Source organism: Peromyscus eremicus, chromosome 16_21 (assembly GCF_949786415.1).
Source record: "Peromyscus eremicus chromosome 16_21, PerEre_H2_v1, whole genome shotgun sequence".
Lineage (NCBI taxonomy): Eukaryota > Metazoa > Chordata > Mammalia > Rodentia > Cricetidae > Peromyscus > Peromyscus eremicus.
Genome location: NC_081432.1, coordinates 22,769,687 through 22,789,218, shown reverse-complemented (window position 1 = coordinate 22,789,218; position 19,532 = coordinate 22,769,687). Strand labels below are relative to the sequence as shown.

The 19,532-nt window shown below is 48.2% G+C and overlaps 2 protein-coding genes across 3 annotated transcripts in view; both read left to right on the top strand.

Annotated features, from left to right (window-relative positions):
- Dna2 (DNA replication helicase/nuclease 2) overlaps positions 1–6,688 on the top strand; it is a 30,808-nt gene extending 24,120 nt beyond the window's left edge. The window contains exons 17-21 of the mRNA XM_059282307.1: positions 117–321; positions 1,865–1,954; positions 3,301–3,483; positions 4,313–4,459; positions 5,687–6,688. Coding sequence (XP_059138290.1) covers positions 117–321; positions 1,865–1,954; positions 3,301–3,483; positions 4,313–4,459; positions 5,687–5,755 — 694 coding nt within the window. The 3' untranslated portion in view covers positions 5,756–6,688. The remainder of the gene's footprint in view (positions 1–116; positions 322–1,864; positions 1,955–3,300; positions 3,484–4,312; positions 4,460–5,686) is intronic.
- Positions 6,689–11,834: 5,146 nt separating this feature from the next.
- Rufy2 (RUN and FYVE domain containing 2) overlaps positions 11,835–19,532 on the top strand; it is a 33,382-nt gene continuing 25,684 nt past the window's right edge. For both annotated transcript variants that reach the window (XM_059282056.1, XM_059282058.1), the window contains exons 1-3: positions 11,835–11,920; positions 14,428–14,601; positions 18,828–18,945. In XM_059282056.1, coding sequence (XP_059138039.1) covers positions 11,917–11,920; positions 14,428–14,601; positions 18,828–18,945 — 296 coding nt within the window. In that variant the 5' untranslated portion in view covers positions 11,835–11,916. The remainder of the gene's footprint in view (positions 11,921–14,427; positions 14,602–18,827; positions 18,946–19,532) is intronic.

The following is a 19,532-nucleotide window of genomic DNA, read 5'->3' as shown; positions in this document are numbered from 1 at the left end:
TGTGTGTGTGTGTGTGTGTGTGTACCGCGGCCCCGCACGCCCCGTGTGCCCCGCGTGCCCCGCGTGCCCATTTCCGTCGCCATCCACACTGAGCTTGTGTTCTGCAATTCTTCCAGCAAGATCATGTCCTTAAGCAATAAGCTCACGTACGAGGGGAAGCTGGAGTGTGGTTCAGACAAAGTGGCCAACGCGGTGATAGCCCTGCCCAACTTCAAGGACGTCAAGCTGAACCTGGAGCTTTACGCCCATGATTCTGATAACCCCTGGCTGGCGGGAGCGTTTGAGCCGGACAATCCTGTTTGTTTTCTTAACACAGATAAGGTAAAAGCAGAATGAAGAGAACTTTGAGTATTTTTTACATTTGTCCTAACATTTAAATTTCTCAGTTACCAATACCTTTTTGAGCTGATTACTTAAAAACAAATTTAGCACATACTCACCTACTTTCACATCTCAACACAGCATCATATATCTATCGTTCTTGTCTGTTTTGTTTTTAAACAAGGCTCTCGCCCTGGATGGCCTCAGACCTCACAAGTGTGGGCCTAAGGGTGTGCGCCACCACACCTGCTGGTTCCAGCACTCTTAGGAGGGTGTTTATTCAACAGGCCGGTGCGTGTCAGAGTTAATGTCTTTCTCTTCTTTTTTTTACTTTTTGTTTGTTTTGTTTTTGAAGACAGGGTTTCTCTGTGTAGCCCAGGCTGTCCTGGAATTTGCTCTGTAGACTAGGCCGGCCTGTAATTCAGAGATCTGTTGCCCCTGCCTTCCAAGTGCTGGGATCAAAGGCATGCGCCTCCACTGCCCCACAGCTTCTTTCTTTTTTTTGGGGGGGGGGTGTTTTCGAGACAGGGTTTCTCTGTGTAGCTTTGCGCCTTTCCTGGAATTCACTTGGTAGCCCAGGCTGGCCTCGAACTCACAGAGATCTGCCTGGCTCTGCCTCCCGAGTGCTGGGATTAAAGGCGTGCGCCACCACCGCCCGGCACTTCTTTCTTTCTAAGACAGTATTTTGCTGTTTTGCCCATGACTGGCCTCAAACTTGGAACAATCCTCCTGCCTTCACCTCTTGAATGCTAAGAATTTTTTTTCTCATGCTCAGGCTTGAACCCAGGCCTTCCTGTATAGTAGGCAAGCATTCCCACTGAATACATCTCTCACTGCACACTCTAAAAGGAAATCCTGCCAGCCCGGTGACGACACACTTGTAATCCCAGCACTTGGGTTGTGGAGTCAGGAGGATCAGAAGTTCAAGATCATCCTGGGCAGTGTAGTTTGAAGCCAGCCTGGTTTACCTGAGACACTTAAACAACCCCACGTGTGTGTGTGTGTGTGTGTGTGTGTGTGTGTGTGTGTGTGTGTGTATATATAGATAGATAGATAGATACATACATACATACACATATACAGTGAAGGCTATATGAGGATAATGTGAGAAGACATCGCTCCTTGGAGCATTTTCTCAGGCTTGGGGGAGCCTGGGAAGCTTTTCTGCTGTATCATTTGAATAAAAGGCAGCAAGATAATGCCACTGTCAGCACCTGTGCCAGAGCCAATGTAATGGTGAGGACTCCTGCCAGTTACTGTCTTCCTGCCTTTGATTCCTGCGAAACAGACGACAGTGAGAAGTGAGAGAGCCAGCCGGAGCTGTAGCGAGCTTATTATGAGTTGGTTTTATGTACTTATCCGAAACTGCCTGGGCGTGCGTGCGTGCGTGCGTGCGTGCGTGCGTCTGTCTCTGTGTGTCTGTGTATTATTTAGGACCGTTTTCAGTTTATCTTCAAACCTAGTAGTCAGGTCTTTGTAGCCCCCGGGTCCTTGCAGCTTAAACCTGACAGATTGCATCACTGTACCCCATTTCTCTGCTTAGGTCCCAGCTCCAGAACAAATTGAGAATGGCGGCGTGAGCAACATCACAGAAGCCAGACTCGTCGTCTTTCTAACCTCAGTTTTTATTAAGGTAATGTAGAGTTTTTAAGGCTAGTCAGTATTCGTACAGAGTAATTGAATTTTGACTATTTTATTAAATATTGTTAGACTCTAAAAAATATAAGATCTGGTGTTAACACTTGTTTGTTAAGATAAAGGAGCCGGGCGGTGGTGGCGCACGCCTTTAATCCCAGCACTCAGGAGGCAGAGGCAGGCGGATCTTTGTGAATTCGAGGCCAGCCTGGTCTACAGAGCGAGATCCAGGAAAGGCACAAAGCTACACAGAGAAACCCTGTCTCGAAAAAACAAAAACCAAAAAAAAAAAAAAGATAAAGGTCAGGGGCTGGAGATATGTCTCAGTGGTTAAGGGCTGATGCTCTTAGAAAGAAATGTTATTCGCTGGGCGGTGGTGGTGCAAACCTTTAATCCCAGCACTCAGAAAGCAGAGCTAGGCCAATCTCTGTGAGTTCGAGGCCAGCCTGGGCTACAGAGTGAGTTCCAGGAAAGGCGCAAAGCTACACAGAGAAACTGTCTTGAGAAAAAAAAAAAAACGAAAAAAAAAACCAGCAACTGTTATTCAGAGACTGGAGAGATGGTTCAGAGGTTAAGAGCACTAGCTGCTCTTCCAGAGGACCTGAGTTCAGTTTCCAGCAACCACATGGTGGCTCCTAACCATCTGTGATGAGATCTGGTGCCCTCTTACATAACTCTGTCCTGGAATTCACTCTCATCCAGGCTGGCCTCGAACTCACAGAGATCCACATGCCCCTTCCTCCCAAGTGCTGGGATTAAAGGTGTGCACCACCAGGCCCGGTGAAATGAATTCTTTCTATGGTGGCCATTGACGTTTCTGTTCAGTATCAAGTATCATTGTGTAGCATCCTGAGTGTAGGTCGTTAGAAACTTGACTGTGAGTGGGAGAGCAGAAAACTGAGGGGCCGGGGAGAGGACGTAGTGGATACAAGCACTTTGCTTTGCCAGCGAGGACCTGAGTTCAGATCCCCAGCACCTACATAAACGTCAGGTGTGCGTGATGGCCTCCTGTAATATCAGTGCTCAGGAGGTAGAGACGGAGAAGTCTGGTTAGCTGACTTCCCAAATTGGTGAGCTTGGGTTCAAGTGAGAACCCTGCCTCCTTGTGTAAGATGGAGAGCGAGGATACCCGACTCCACCCTCTGGCCTCCGCATCCACAGGCGTCCCCTCACACACGGGCACCCAAACACATGCAAACCACATACACGTGCAAAAGATGAAAATCTAAAGTGTTTTAAAAGTTGGGGCAAAAAAAAAATGTAAATATCTAGCAATAGACTCAGTAAATGTTAATGAACTCCAAAGTCGGGATGGTTGGTTTAAATCGCATGTTTCCCACGTAGGCTGGCTGCAGCCCCTCCAACATCGGCATCATCGCGCCATACAGGCAGCAGCTAAGGACCATCAGTGACTTACTGGCACGATCTTCTGTCGGGAGGGTCGAAGTTAACACAGTGGACAAATACCAGGGAAGGGACAAGAGCCTCATCCTGGTGTCCTTCGTCAGGAGTAATAAGGATGGAACTGTAAGCTGACTGTTCGCTACTAACTCATGCTCTTCCTTCCTCCGTCTCTCCCTCCTTCCCGCCTCACAGCGTCAGCCCTAAAGCCCCGAGAGCAGGCAGCAGCTCACCGTGGTAGCTACACTCCAGCTCTCTTTCTCTTTAAAACATTTCTTTAAATATTTATTTTTATTTTATGTACATTGGTATTTTGCCTGCTTGTACGTCTATGTGAAGGAGTTGGATCCCTTGGAACTGGAGTTACAGACAGATGTGAGCTGCCATGTGGGTGCTGGGAATTGAACCTGGGTCCTCTGGATGGCAGCAAGTGCTCTTAACCACTGAGCCATCTCTCCAGCCCCCTTAAAAACATTTTTTAGACATTTATATGTATATTTGTGTACTGTTGTGTGTGCCTGATACCACTGGAGGCTAGAAGACAGCGTCAGATCCCCTGGAACTGCAGTTACGGATGGTTGTGAGCTACGATGTGTGTGCTGCGAATTGACCCCAGTTGCTCCGCAAGAGCATCAAGTGCCCTAATCCACTAAGCCGTCTCTCCGGCCTCCCCTGGCCTCCCTCCCCTCGTTCTCTCTTTAAATAGCGGTTTAAAAACAAGGTGTGTGTATGATTGGGAGGCAGGTGGCTCAGAGGGTAAAAGCCTTGGATTTGTTTGTTGTTTGTTTGGTTTTTGGTTTTTTGAGACAGGGTGGGTGACAAGAGACCCTGTCTGGAAAACCAGAACAACAATTAAAAAAAAATGCTAAAACCATTCAAGGCAACCATGTCCTTGGTTATAACAGATCAGATACAGAACACGACTGGAATCATTAGGAATTTTCTTTTCTTCCAGCTTGGCGAGCTGCTGAAGGATTGGCGACGGCTCAATGTGGCGATAACCAGAGCCAAGCACAAACTGATCCTCCTGGGCAGCGTGTCCTCGCTGCGGCGCTTCCCGCCTTTGGAGAGGCTCTTTGACCATCTGAACGCGGAGCAGTTGATATCCTTCTTCATTCCGGGGCCTGGCGGCTTTGCTGCTGCCGGTCCGTGCGTGACTCGAGAGAGCGAGTGGAGACTCTTGTGTTCTTCACGGGCGTGTTTCCGAGACCGTTGTGACTCAGGAAAGGGAGCATCTCATAGGGAGTCCCGGTCAGCCACCAGTAACATAACGATGGACCGGGATGGTCTGTGGAGGGAGCGAGGGAGAGGAAAGGGCCAGCCTGCCACCTGGAACCAGTGTCTGCAGAAATGGGCCGTCCCTCCTGGTTCTGTCGCCCCAGGTATTTCTTGTTGATACAAGGCAAAGCATTATGCCATAACTGGATCACTCGGGCTGGGTGTCGTGGACAAGGATGCCACCTATAGTGAATTCCAGGACAGCCAGGGCTCATAGACCTTGACTCAAAAGAAAAAAAAAAAGGCAAGACTGGCCTAGAGTCTTGATGAAGTTCCTGTTTCAACCTCCTGCTTGGTGGGTTATAGGCATGCTCCACAATGCCTGGCTTTCCATTATTTTATTTATCTGTCTATTTGTTTGTTTGTTTGTTTGTTTATTTGAGACAGTCTTTCTCTGAAACCCTGGCCATGGACTCAGATCCTGCCTCTGCCTTTCCAGTGTTGGGATTAAAGCAGTGGTTCTCAACCTGTGGGTCGTGGCTCCTTTGCGGTGTGTGGTCGGACGACCCTTTCATGGGGGTCACATATCAGATACCATGCATATCAGATATTTACATTACAGTTCATAACAGTAGCAAAATTATAGTTACGAACTAGCAATGAAAAGTTTCATGGTTGGGGGTCACCACAAACTGTATTAAAGGGTCACAGCGTTAGGAAGGTTGCGAACCACTGGATTAAAGGTATTCAGGACATTCAGCTCCCAGTTCCATCACAAATGGATTATTGTATGAGGAAAAGTCTCAAGTATCCCAGGTTGGCCATGAATTGACAGTAATTGAAGGTGACCTTGAAGTTCTGATCCTTTGGCTGCCACCTCCTAACGGGTGGGATTCAGGCATGAGCCTCCCCAGCTGGCTTTCTACTTTTCACGCAGATTACTCTCTCCTCCCTCAGCCCCGCCCTGTAGGGTCGCGTGTACCCCAGGTTGTGGTCCAGCTTCCTCTGTAGCGAACAACGATCCTGAGCTCCTGAGTGCTGAGGCTGCAGTTGTGTGCCCCGCAGCCACAGGTGTATTGTCACTGAATCTGTCTTCCTTAATTTATCTTACATCGTGGACCTTCCATCAAGGGGGCATGAGAGTCTCTGCCACGTGCTGGGTGATCTTCAAAGAGACTGAACACTACACCCCTGCCTCCAGCGTCGTAGGCCTTGGCGTCACCTGCTCCAGCTCAGGTTTGCTGGGACTCCACGCTTAAACTGTGAGGATGCCTTTAGGCTAAAGGTACAAAGTGAAGTGACTGTGTTCTCTTCAAAGTTCCAGGTTTTTCTTTTCTATTTCTTACTGTAATCTTGTTAAACATGAAATTCTGTCACCGCGTAAAATTTTACTTATTAGTACCAATGTACCTCAAACTGAGAAGTCTAAATCTGTGAGTACTTCAAGTGTATCTGTATATGATCGAGAAAAGTGAGATTTTCCCACCTTTAAAGGTGGATTGAAACTTTAACCCAAGGTTGAGATCTCAACAAACGGAATAGAATTTCAGGTCTAATTCCAGAATCAGAGAAGTTCTATTTAAAGATTGGATGGACTGGCTTGTTTGCGTCGCTTGAAGCCGCTCTGTGCTAAGGGGAGCGGGTGTGATTACTCTGAATTTTGGGTGTCCTGGTTTTCAGTGTCAAATGTGTTTCCCTTTAAGCCTAGTCTTTGAATTACATCCCTGAGTGGTGTGCTTCCAGGAAGTTTTTCTTCCTCTTCTCCATAATCATTGTCTCCTCATGTCCCCTTCGTTAACTTTTGGAATACAGCATTTCAATATTACAGGAGGATTTGATATAAAACAATTTTTTTTTGAGAAGGAGTTTTGTTTTCTGAATTGATGCCAGCTTACAAGGTACACCCTATTTTTATTTGGTTTGCCTCTTTGGGGGCATTACTCAGTTTTTCCTTCTATGTACTGATGTTTCAAAAAATAAACTTGCATATAAGGTGACATTTTCACAAAAGGGTCCCTTCTCCTGGAGGGAAAAGCTTCTACCTCACTTAGTGGAAGTTTAAATATGTTAAATTGTTGGTGCTTCTACCTTTTATATTATTTAAAAGTACAATTTAATAAATTGTTTTGTACTGGATAGACTTTACTGAGTCATTCTTCATTAAATGATTTCTCTGTGTGTGTGTGTGTGTGTATGTATGTATGTATGTATAAATAAATGTATAGATAGATAGGGTCTCACTATCCCAGGTGACCTTGAACTTCTGATCATCCTGCTTCCACTTCCTAAAGTGCTGGGAATACTGGCGTGTGCCAACATTTCTGGTTTGTGCAGTGGTGGAGATTGAGCCCAGGGCTTTGTACCTTTGCATCCCACCAACTGAGCTACCCCTCTGCCCCTGAGTGGTGATTAAGCTCGGGTGTCTAGCATTTTTTCCAGTAGTGATAGGTGAAATGTTGCTCATCATGTTTAAGTTACTTTTCTCCTGCTGAGATAAAGCACCATGACCAAAGCTACGTGAGGAAGAAAGTTTAGGTTTCCAGTGGGAGAGTCTCCGTAATGATGCTGGGGACATGGCAGCAGGTTAAAGAGTTAACTATCATTGCTTAACATCCTTAGCTATTATGAGAGTCGGAAGCCGGGAGTGATCTAAGATAATTTCAGTTCCTGGGAGGAGCTGAACAGAAAGATTTTTAAAGGTTTTTTTTTTTTTTTTTTTTTTTTTTTTTTTTTTTGTGTGTGTGTGTGTGTGTGTGTGTGTACATGTGCAAAGGTGTCTTCTGAGCCAGAAGAGGGTGGCAGAGCCCTGGAGCTGGAATTACAGGCTGTTGTGTGCTGTGGGATGTTCTGTATGTCACATGTGTTGCTGATTAGTCAATAAATAAAACACTGGCCATTGGCTAGGCAGGAAGTGTAGGTGGGACAAGGAGGAGAATAGCTGGGAAGTGGAAGGCTGAGTCAGAGAGACACTGCCAGCCGCCACGATGACAAACAGCATGTGAAGATGCCGGTAAGCCACGAGCCATGTGGCAAGGTATAGAGTAATGGAAATGGATTAATTGAAGCTGTAAGAACAGTTAGCAAGAAGCCTGCCATGGCCATATAGTTTGTAACCAATATAAGTCTCTGTGTTTACTTGGTTGGGTCTGAGGCTGTGGGACTAGCAGGTGAGAGAGATTTGTCCTGACTGTGGGCCAGGCAGGAAAACTCTAGCTACAGTTGTGAGCCTCCCAACATTGGTGCTGGGAACCAGACTCGGGTCCTCTGCAAGAGCAGCAGGTGCCCTTAACCACTGAGCCACCTCTCCAGTCCCAATTTCAGTCACTTAGTTATTTGACGGAGTTAAGATGTTTCTGGGCTCTGAGCTTTGGGGTTGGAGTTAAGCCTCCATGAGGTCTTCTATACCCCAACAGTGCAGTGTACGTTGGAGCGGGGGGGGGGGGGGGGGGGGAGGGGGGGGAGGGGGGGGATAGTAAGATGAAATGCCCTTGCAGCAGCCCCATCCCTGGACCTATTTGTAAACAAGGGAAAAGCTCCGGATTGACTGGCTTCCCCTGACCCTACCTCTGGCCGCGCCGCCATCTACAGCAGCTGCTCCTCCCGAGACTTTAGCCCACACAGCCTGATCTAGTTACGGTCTGGACCTGAGAGTCACCCGTTTTGATCTCATCACTCAGAAGGGCCGAGGCAGGAGGATCACAAGTGTGAGGCTGGGCCTGGCATGTCAGACCGCTGATGAGTGGGTCCTCACGCCAGTCCGGTTGGGTGGGTTGTTCTCAGACCAGTGCCTCTGCTCTTCCCTCCCACCCTCAGTGGGGAAGCCCGAAACAGCTGTGCCTTTCCCCAGAGCTTCCTTCACGGATTTCAAACCTGCCCGCCCGTCTCCATCTTCGGCTGTCACCCGTGAATACACTTGCAAATTGATGGTTTCGGTGATTGTCAGATGAAACTGGCCTGGTTTGGGAACGGGTTAAGAGTTTTGGCCTCTGGTGTTTCCCCATTCTCCCTCACTTTAACGGCAGGTTTCTAAGAAGAGGCTGCTGAGAGCTTTTTTTTTTTTTTTTTTGGTTCTTTGAGACAGGGTTTCTCTGTGTAGCTTTGATGCCTGTCCTGGAGCTTGCTCTGTAGACCAGGCTGGCCTCGAACTCACAGAGATCCTCCTGGCTGTGCCTCCTGAGTGCTGGGATTAAAGGCATGTGCTACCACTGCCCGGTGAGTTTTTTTTGTTTTTTTGTTTTTGTTTTTTTTAGTCAAGGTTTAGCCTCAAACTGAGGTTGACCCTTAACCTATTTTCACCTGAGAGCTGGGATTACAAATAGACACTACACACAGTCACAGATTATGCAATGCTGGGGATTGAACCCTGAGTTTCATGCATATTAGACAAACACTACCAACTGAGCTATATCCCCAATCTCTAGCGACCCTATGTGTCCTCCAGGTTCTCCTTTATGGCTCTAGTATATTCTGTATTATTTATTTACTTACTGAGAAAAGATCTCGTTATGTGTGGTCATGGCTAGGCCTGAACTTACTGTGCAGACCGAGCTGGCCCCAAACTTGGCAAAAATGTTTGCCTCCCAAATGCTGGGATTACAGCCATGTGCTGCCATGCCTAAATGCTCTCCTGCTCCTACATAATACATGTGTAGTTAATTTTACTTGCTTTTCTGGAAGGATTTAGACTACAGATCCTTTTTACTCATTTATAGAAAGGAGAAACGAATAAGGCAGTTTCAGCTTTTTAAAAAATTGTTTTTATGTGCACGGGTGTTTTGCTTATATGTTTGTGGATCACATGTGTGCCTGGTGCTGGGCTGGCACACAGAAGAGGTCATGGGACCCACTGAGACTGGAGTTAGACAGTGACCTGCCATGTAACAGGTGGATCCCATGACCTCTTCTGGCTTACCCAGGCACCAGGCACACATGTGTAGACGAATTTCTAAACAGTCCTATTAAATAAGAAACACAGAGCCAAATACAGAGGTAACAGCCAAAGAGATCAGAGGGAATAGCCACGACTAGCCTTAGCTTACCACCATGCAGTGGCTGATCTCCAGGCAAACTTTATTAACATACAAATAAAATACCACATTTCAGCACAAATAAAGTATCACCACACACATGTGATGCACAGACGTGCACGCCAACAAAACACCTATACACGTAAAAAGTGAACGCTAAACCAGGGCTGTCAATGGTTCAGTGGGTAAAGGCAAGCCTGCTAACCTCAGTTAAGATTCCTGGAGTGTGCATGGTAGAAGAAGAGCCAGCTCCTGAAGGTTGCCTTCGGTCCTCCGGGGCCCCCCAGATAAACGGATAAAATGTCATTTTTTAAAAAGACAGACCAGAGGACAATGACACACGTACCCGACACCAGGCCACTATGGAATATTAAATCTAAGTGAGTAAGGAAAAGATCAAAGACTTGAACAAGGTCCTCACAAGTCACGAACTGTAAATAAAGCCCAACCACGAGGAAAGGTGGTCCCCATAGTAACACGAGTACAGAATAAGACCAAGATAGCCAGAAGACAGTAATAAAACAACGAGGAAATTCTCACTTCACACATTCCAAGACAGCAGCCAAAGTGACACATGGCTGGTCGGACTGTCAATTTTCGTTCCTGGGTTTGTTTGTGTCGCGGTGTGGCCGGTCAAATCCAGCACAGCACGTACCCCTGGGCCTCATTTCGAGACCCTCTAGTGGGAATTTTGAGAAATTTTAGAGAACAGGGCTGACTTTATTCAAGTAAATTTAAAGTAAGGTAACCCTGGCCGGGCCGTGGTGGCACACACCTTTAATCAATCCCAGTGTGAGGACGTGATAGCCAGTCCTAACCAGATTGGCCTTCCCAGAAATGAGCTACTCTCTCCCAGTCATTAGGGTGCTCAGACCTGAGTAATAATTTACACAGGCCCCGTGATTAAAGGCCTTAAGGGCCGTTGGCCTTTTGCTCTGGAATGCCAGGGAGAGCCTAGTGTCCTGCAGGTGAGGTAAGAATGGAAGAGTGGGTATGAACAGCGGGCTTGCTTCTGTAAAACCTGTTTACCACTATGGGAAAGGGATGGAATGTTCTTTTTCTCACTATGTGTTGGGGAAGCAGTTTTCCTTTCCCCGCTGTGGGTTTCATGGATTGTTTGTTGTTTGTTTGTTTTCTTGTTTTTTTTTTTGGTTTTTTGAGACAGGGTTTCTCTGTGTAGCTTTGTGCCTTTCCTGAACTCACTTGGTAGCCCAGGCTGGCCTTGAACTCACAGAGATCCGCCTGGCTCTGCCTCCCGAGTGCTGGGATTAAAGGCGTGCGCCACCACCGCCCGGCGGATTGTTTGTTTTTCTAGACAGGGTTTCTCTGAATAACCCTGGCTGTCCTGGCGACTCTTATCTGTGCAGTCACTGGGGAGGGTCGAGGTCGGGTCATCATCCCTACAGTTGTTTCAAGCTCACCCACACGTCTTTCCATGGCTCATTGATTCTCCAGGGTGAATGGTTCTAATCACCGGTGGAATCGTACCTCCGTTTGTCCTGGGATTTTAGGAGGATTGGGTAGACATTGTTTACGCCTCCCCCAGGAAAGGAATTTTAGCAACAAACACTCCATGTTATCTTGCTTCCACCTCCTAAGAGTTGGTATTTACAGGTCCACCACACCCTTCTACAAAATATTATATTTGTTATGTGGACCGGGTCTTTCTAGGTAGCCTTGGATGAGGTGGCACTTGCTATGTAGTCTAGAGTAACCTTGACTTTCCAGCAATCCTCCGGCCTCCGCCTCCTGCATGAGTGCTGGGATTAGCAGGGTGCACCACCGCACCCGGACTTTAGTGGAGTTCTTGCTTTTTAAAACGGTCTTGTGTTTGAGACTAGGCTGGTTTCAAACCCGTTAGGTACCCGAGCCCGGATTTTCAACGACCGATCCTTTTAACTCCCATCTCGCAAATGCTGAGATTCCAGCTCCCGTCTCTGTTAATGGCCTGAGGTTTTCCAAAATTTGTCGGCCCACTCCGGGTTTGTCAAGATCAAAGGGAGCGGCCCGGCGCGTTCCAATAAACCCGCCCAGCCTGCGTGAACAAAACGTTTGCAGGTGGCTTGAGGCCCCTTCTCCATCCACTTTTGGCGCTGTGCTGCGAGCCGAGCCCCCCTAGGTCCCCGCCACGCTGTCCCTTGAAAGCCTCGGATGATCGGCGGGGACCCGATCGCGCGGCCGGCCGTGGCGTCCTCCCGCCGCCAGGGGCGCTGTGGCCGCACCGAACCGGGTCAGACGCGGTGGCCGCCGCGCGCCTGCGGGGAGCTCGCTGCTGACCCGCCCCGCGAGCCCGTGTCCCACACGCACCGTCGCCATGGGTAAGGACAGCAGCCGCGGGGGTCACCATCCACCGCCGGGGCCGTGCAATCATCTGGGGGGTCCAAGGCGGCTCCCGGGGTCGCCATGGCAACGCGCGCCCGCCGGCATCCCTGCGCCCCGCCCGGCCTGGGGCCTGGCTGCTGGGGGCCAATGGACGGGCGGGGACCGCGTCGTCCGGGGACAGAGATGGCTCCCACAGTCTCACGGGTGGCGCACGGGAGGCTGGGGACGGGGAGCGGTGCGGTGCCAGGCCCCGGAAGCGCGCCCCGCGGGGGCTCCGCTGCAGGCTGGGGACGCCGAGGGAGCCGGGCCGGCTCTAGGGACTGCCGGGGAGCGCGGCTGCCGGCTCCTCCTGCGGCCGCTGCTGCACCACCGCCCTCCTTAGGCTGGTCCGGTGCGGGTTACAGGTTGTGATGAGCACTCTAAAAAGAGAACGCCTGCCGATTATGAAACGGCAGGTGGTTTCACCGCCGGGGTGGGGAGAGGGGAGGAAATGATGCGTGCCGACCCCTCACCATCCAGCCTGGCAGTGTTAGAGTGCGTAGGATTCGGAGTCGCGATTCAGTCTAGAGAGCTGAAATCCAAATCATAACAGAGGACCAGAGCACTGGGGACTCTGTTTTGTTGTTGTTTTGTTTTGCCCAGAACCAGAAAAAAATGGACTTGTGTTTTGTTTTTGAGACAGGTTCTCTCTATGTAGCCCTGGCTGTCCAGGAGCTCGCTATACACAGCAGGAGGAACGGAGATCTCCTGGCTCTGCCTCCCTGGTTCTGGGATTAGCATCACGGTGCAACTGCTTTGCTGTTTTGTTTTGAGACGGGTGTGCCACTAAATAGCCCAAACTGCTCTACTGAACGTCTGAACCATCCGATGTGTCGTTTATTTGAAGGTGTTTGTTTTTGAAACAGGTCTCACTGTAATAACATTGGCTGGCCTGGAACTCCGGGTAGACCAGGCTGCCCTCAGACTCAGAGATTATCCCCATCTCTGCCTCACAAATGTTGTGATTAAAAGCACACCGCCACGCCCGAGCGATGTAGAGATTACGAAATGTTAGCCAAGTGCTTTGATTTTCACATCTCAGTTTTCTCATCTTTGCAGAAAATATTTGGGCCACTTGGCTGTGTTTGGAGAGTTGGGGAAACAGCTGGTTTTTAAAAACAATGTTAATGGTGTGCACCTGAGTGTAGGGGCCTCCAGAGGCCCCAGGTGTCGGATCTTCCTGGAACTGGAGTTGAACAGTTGCCGTAGGTGCTGGGAATTAATTAGCTTGGGTCCTCTGGAAGAGCAGTAGATGGTTTTAACCTGAGCACTCTTTCCAGCCGAGACTAGAATTATTTATTTATTTATTTATTTAGTCTCTTTTCTTTTGATTTGGAGGTTGTGGTTTTTGTTTTTTGAGACACTGTGTAACCCTGGCTGGCCTGGAACTGACCTCCCGGTTGCTGAGGTTCAAAGCATGGGCTACCGCCTGGGATTGAGCTCTTTCTTCCTTAACCTCGTATTTGTCAGAGTTTTGGTTTTGTGTTTTTCCCCTGCGATGTGTGTTCTGGGGGATTCTGGAATCTGGTAACTTTACCTTTTGTTTTGTGGCCAGTGTTTTTTGAACTTTTTGAAATAAAGAATTGTGGGGGTGGGGGGAGGCGGCAGAAGAGCCTCCTGATGCTGGAGTTACAGGTAAACCATCTTAATGGATTCTGGGAATTAAATTTTGGTCCTTTGTAAGAACAGCAAATGCTTTTAATAGCTGAGCCATCACTTCAGCCTCTTATTCTTGGAAATCATTAGACCTTACCCACTGTCCACCATTTATAAGACTTTTAAACATGTGGCTTGTGTTCCCAGGCTTATCTCCACAGGAAGTCATTTTACTTTAGTGTTTTTAAGTGCTGGGTAGTAGGGTGCTGGCTTTTAATCCCTGCACTACAGAGGCACAGGCAAGGGATCTCAGTGAGTTCGAAGCCAGCCTAGTCTATAAAGTGAGTTCCAGGACAGCCTGGGCTACATAGAGAGACCCTGTCTCAAACAAACAAACAAACAAACAAAATGTTTTTAAGTATGTGGGCGTGGGCGTGGGCGTGGGCGTGGGCGTGGGTGGTAGGTAGGCACAGATATGCCATGGCTGGTTGGTGGTGGTCAGAGGACAACTCTTAGGAGGTGTTCTCTCCTTCTACCTTGAAAGCTCTGGATGGAGCTCAGGTGGTCAGACCCCCACACAAGTGCCTCTCCTTCTGAGCTACCTTGCCAGCCCAGAAAATAAAGCCCATTCCCTGTGTGGAGTCTTGAGGATAAGTCATAAGCCTTGGCCGCAGTGGGCATGGCGTTTTGGCTGTGGCTTGTGAGAAAGAGATAAAGAGGTCGTGTCCTGGCACGTTGGCCTGAGGACATATCCGATTGCCAACCACAGAAAAGCAAACTGTGTTGATTTCTGTGGGCCGGGACAGATTTGTGAACTTGCCGTTGTCCTGTCTTGGGAATGATGTTGGACTTTTCTTGTGCTTTTCAGCTACAAAAGACCCCACAGCCGTGGAGAGAGCCAACTTGTTAAACATGGCCAAGCTGAGCATCAAAGGGCTCATTGAATCTGCCCTGAGCTTCGGCCGCACTCTGGACTCGGACTATCCCCCGCTCCAGCAGTTCTTTGTGGTTATGGAACACTGTCTGAAACATGGCCTTAAAGGTATCGCGAGACTTCGGAAATCAGTGCACCTTACCGTCCCTCTCTTTGCACCCTAAATATCCTTGAGGGATGGTTTCGAGGCTGTAGCTACCGTTATTTTGCATTTTAAAATACTAACCATCGGGCCAGTGGGATGGCTTCGTGAGTAAGGGCTTGCCACACCAGCTGGAAGGTCTGAGTTTGCTCTTTGGAACCCAGGGTAAGGTGAAGGAGAGAGATTAAATAATCTTGTGGCCGTGTCCCACACATACACACAATAATAATTTAAAAAAAAATTGAGTGGGTTCATTTCCTGGTAGATGATCTTCAGAAAAATTTAAATAATTGGAGAAAAACATACTAGATTCCTTTTTTTTTTTTTAAAGGGAGAGAGAGATCCCTGTATAACCCTGGCTGGCCTTGAACGTACTGTATAGACCAGGCTGGTCTTGAACTCACAGAGATTGGTCTGTCTCTGCCGCCAAGGTTTGGGATTAAAAGTGTGCACCACCATGCTTGGCCTGATTACATGTTTTTTAAATGTTTACCCTTCAACTGATTTTCATTTCCTTGGGTAATTTTTAAAAAATTATTATGTTTATTTACACACACACACACACACACACACACACACACGTTGAGTGCACACGAGCATAAAGGTCAGAGGGCAACCTGTAGGAGGCAGATGCCTTTACCCACTGAGCCATCCCACCAGCCTTGGATTTCTTTTGAAACTGAAACTGAGTGGTGATGCTGGCATGAACTCCTTAATTAGTTTGAACCCTGTTGGAGAAGTCAGTCTAAAGTAGATTGTTGAGCTAGAAAGGTCTTCAGAGCATGGGGACATATGGAAAAGTGGCCTCTGACCCAGGTTGCCATAGAAACAAGTGACCTGGGAAAGGATGATGGTCTGCTACGTAGCTCATATGGAAGGTTGTTACATGGGAAACGTGTGTGTTTTTTGAGGGTCTCTGTGTAGCCTTGGCTAGCCTGGAACTCCCTGTATAGACCAAGCTGGCTTCCAACTCACAGAGATCCATCCACTTGCCTCTGCCTTCCCCGAGCTGGGGTTAAAGGTGTGCTCCGAGCTGGGGAGGTCGTTTCGTTTTGAGACAAGGAATTGGCCAGTGGCCCCGACTGGCCTGGGACTTGCTGTGTGGCCCAAGCCTCCCAAGGGCTAAAACGGTGGGAGCCTCCTCTGTGCAGAGGGCAGAGGGCTTTTATCAAAGACTCATGCAGCTCAGAACGAACTCAGGACGTTTGGGGTGAAACACAGGACAGCAGGCTGGGAAGGAGGCTTAGTAAAGTTGGAGGACTCAGTTTGATCCCCAGTAACCACATAGCAAGGTTGTAATCCCTGAGCTGGGGAAGTGGAGGCAGGAGGAGCCCAGCTAGCTTAGTTGGGGGTGCACTGGTCCCGGGGGAGACCCTGCCTCAAAACACGAGGTGGATGGCTCTTGAGGATGCCACCCAAGGTTAACCTCTGGCCTCCATATACCCCTGCGCAGACACACAAAATAACACGACATACCGGGCTGTTTAGTAGTCACCCTTTAAATGTATACTGGATAATAACAATTCTTTTACTTAAAATAATAAGCCAGGCGTGGTAGTCCATACCTGTAATCCCAGCCCATGGGGGTGGAGGCAGGAAGATCTGGTATTTAAGGTCAAGAGCGAGTCTGAGGCCAGCCTGTGTTGCCTTGGGGTGTTTGTGGTGGCACAAGTTTATGTGTGTGTCTGTATGCCATGTGTGTGAGGTTACCCGAGGATTCCAGAAGAGGGCGTCTGATTCCCTGGAGCAGGAGTTAGAGACGGTTGGGAGCCCCCTGACCTGGATGCTGGGAACTGAATTCTAAACCTCTGGAGGAGCAGCAAGGGCTCTTAACTGCTAAGCTGTCTGTCCATCCCACAGAAGCTTTTAAAAAGGATTTTTAAATTTATTTTAATTAAGTGTGTCTGTATGTGGGTATGTATTCGTGAATGCAGGCCACCAGAGGCCTAAGGTGTGCCAACCCTTGGAGCTGGAGTTACAGGTGGATGCCGGGGCTGACTCAGGTCCTCTGGAAGAGCAGTCCATGCTCTTAACCCCGTCCCCCAGCCATTTTATCAGCCCATCTCCCAGGTACTTTTATTGCATCAGGAAATTACCAGTTATGTGCCAGGGTGTGAGTGTGGGGGTCAGAGGACAATTGCAGGAATCATTTCGGCTCTTTCCTTCCAAGGTGTGTCCTCGGGATGGAATTCTGGTGTCATGCTTGCAGGGGGGGTGCCTTTACCACCCTGGAGCCATGTCCAGCCTGCCTCCCTTTATATGTTTTGTTTTTTTTTAAAATAGCAATGATAAAAATCTTTCTTCTCCCCTAAATTGCTGAATTGGAATTTGATAATCATGGCCAAAATAGTTAAAATAAAAAATAATAATAATAAAGTTTATTTATTTATTTTCAGAAAGCATTAAACTTTATTTCCTAACGACAGTGAATGATTGTAGTCACAGGCTTATCCTTGTGCATCATGGTAACGCTCTTTAGCCGTGGTGATTTTTCCTCCCACAGTAAAGTTGCTCTCGGTGGCTGCCCTTGCTTAGGTGATGCCTGTGATAGCCACATTGTATCTGCAGAAGGCCTGATTTTTCTTTGGATGATGGTATTTGTCTGTGCACTGCCTGCATGCAGTGCCCAAGGAGACCAGAAGAGGGCATCAGATCTCCTGGAGCCCCCTGATAAAGATTGTTGAGACCCAAACCCTGTCCTCACTAGCAGCCTGAGACAGGCTCTCTCTTGTAGCATACTTGCTGTGTAACTGAGGATGACCTTGAACTTTTTTTTTTTTTGGGGGGGGTGGCTTTTTGAGACAGGGTCTCTATGTAACCCTGGCTGTCCTGGAACTTGCTTTGTAGACCAGGCTGGCCTTGAACTCAGAGAGAGTACTCAGGAGTGTTGAATTAAAGGCCTGTGCCACCGTGCCCAGTAACCTTGAACCCTTGATCCCGATGCTTCCACTTTCCACCTCCCTGATTACAGGAATAGGCTATGGCATCAAGGTTTTCATGGGACTTTGCTCTAGGCTCAAACCCACAGCTTCCCGCATGATAGGCAAGCAGTCTCCCAACTGAACTGCATCCCCAGCCCAGACGTTTTTATGTCATCTGATGTCAAAATCAAAGTTGCAATTTTACGTATTTAGAAGGAAAGCACCTTTACTATGCTTTCCTTTTTTTTTCTTCAGTCCTGGAGATCAAACCCAGAGCTGCGTGCATTCTAGGCTAGCATTCTGCTACTGAACTAAATCACCTATACCGTCAGAGCTCTTAACATTTCTCATAAATTTTGAGACAAGATCCTGCAGTTTTCCAACTGATCGTGAACTTTCTCTGTAGTCCATGGAGGCTTAAACTTGACTTTTCTGCTGTGGCCTCCCAAGTGCCAGGATTCCAGGTGTGTGCCCCCAAACCTGGCTTCGTGCTCGATTTATTCAATAGACTTATGAAGATCATCCTGCTAGGGCCATCAGATCTTTTTATTTTGGTATTGGTAAAGAAAGACTCAGGCCATTATTTAGTTACGTACCTGGATGTTCCTGATTTGGAAGAACAGCTAAGTGTGTGTGTGTGTGTGTGTGTGTACATGTGTATGTATGCATATACTGATTTCTGATGGTACTAGGGATTAAACCTCCAACCTTGTGCATGCTGGACAAATGCTCTACTGCTGAGGTATGTCTCCCGTCTCCAGCCTTCTTCCCTTTCTATTGATGCAGGATGTCACTAAGCTACCCAGGCAGGCCTTGAACATCTGATCCTCCTGTCTCAGCCTCTCATAGAGCTAAGATTATAAGTGTATGTGTGTGTGTGTATGTGTGTGCACGCATATACAGAGGCCAGAGCAGGACAGTGTCTTTCTGTCGCTCTCTGCCCTACTGCCTCGAGACAGGCTCTTTGACTGAACTGGAAACTCATAGTTTCAGTTGGGCAGGCTAGCCAGCAGGCCCTCATGGCTGCCCATCTCCACCCTCCAATGCTGGGGTTGTAGGTACACACACACACACACACACACACACACACACACACACACACGCACACAGCCATGCTTAGCTTGTCAGGTGGGTGCTGGGGTTTGCTCAGGTCCTCATCCCTGAAGAACTGTTAGCCACTGGCCTGTCTCTCCAGATCTGTAACTAAATACTTAAGATGATGTCACTCCCATTTTGTGAGTTGAAATTGTACTTTGTAATTTTTTTTCCAGTGAGAAAATCATTTTTGAGTTATAACAAAACTATTTGGGGCCCTCTGGAACTGGTGGAGAAGCTGTACCCAGAAGCAGAGGAAATCGGAGCAAGTGTCCGGGACTTGCCTGGCCTTAAGTAAGTATGTCTGGTCATCCCCAGAAGTTCACGTGCCAGCCTCTCCGTACTTAGTCTAAGGATTGCTTCTGTTTTCTCATCAGAAGCCAAGATCACTCTATAACTCAGCCCATACTGGCTCCTTCATTAAGTTTTCCTAAGTCCCTTCATCAAGAATTAAGAATTAGCCACTGAGAAGACCAGTAGGGAGGCTGAGGCTGGCAGATCTCTGTATGTTCAGGGCCAGCCTGGACTATATAGAGATTTCCAGGCCAGCCAGGGCCACATAGTGAGTCCTTGTCTCAAAAAAAAAAAAAAAAAAAAAAAAGTTAAAAACTTTTCTCAGGTAAGAAATTGTTTTTTTTGGAGGGGAGAGTTGAGACAAGGTTTCTCTGTGTAGCCCTGGCTGTCCTGGAACTTACTCTGTAGACCAGGCTGGCCTCGAACTCACTGCCCACCTGCCTCTGTGCACCCCCCACCTCACCCTACCCCATGCCCTTGGAATTAAAGGCGTGTGCCACTACCACTGCTCGGCTTGATTTTTTTTGAGACAGGGTTTCTCTGCATAGCTCTGGCTGTCTTGGTACTCACTATGTAGCCCAGGCTGG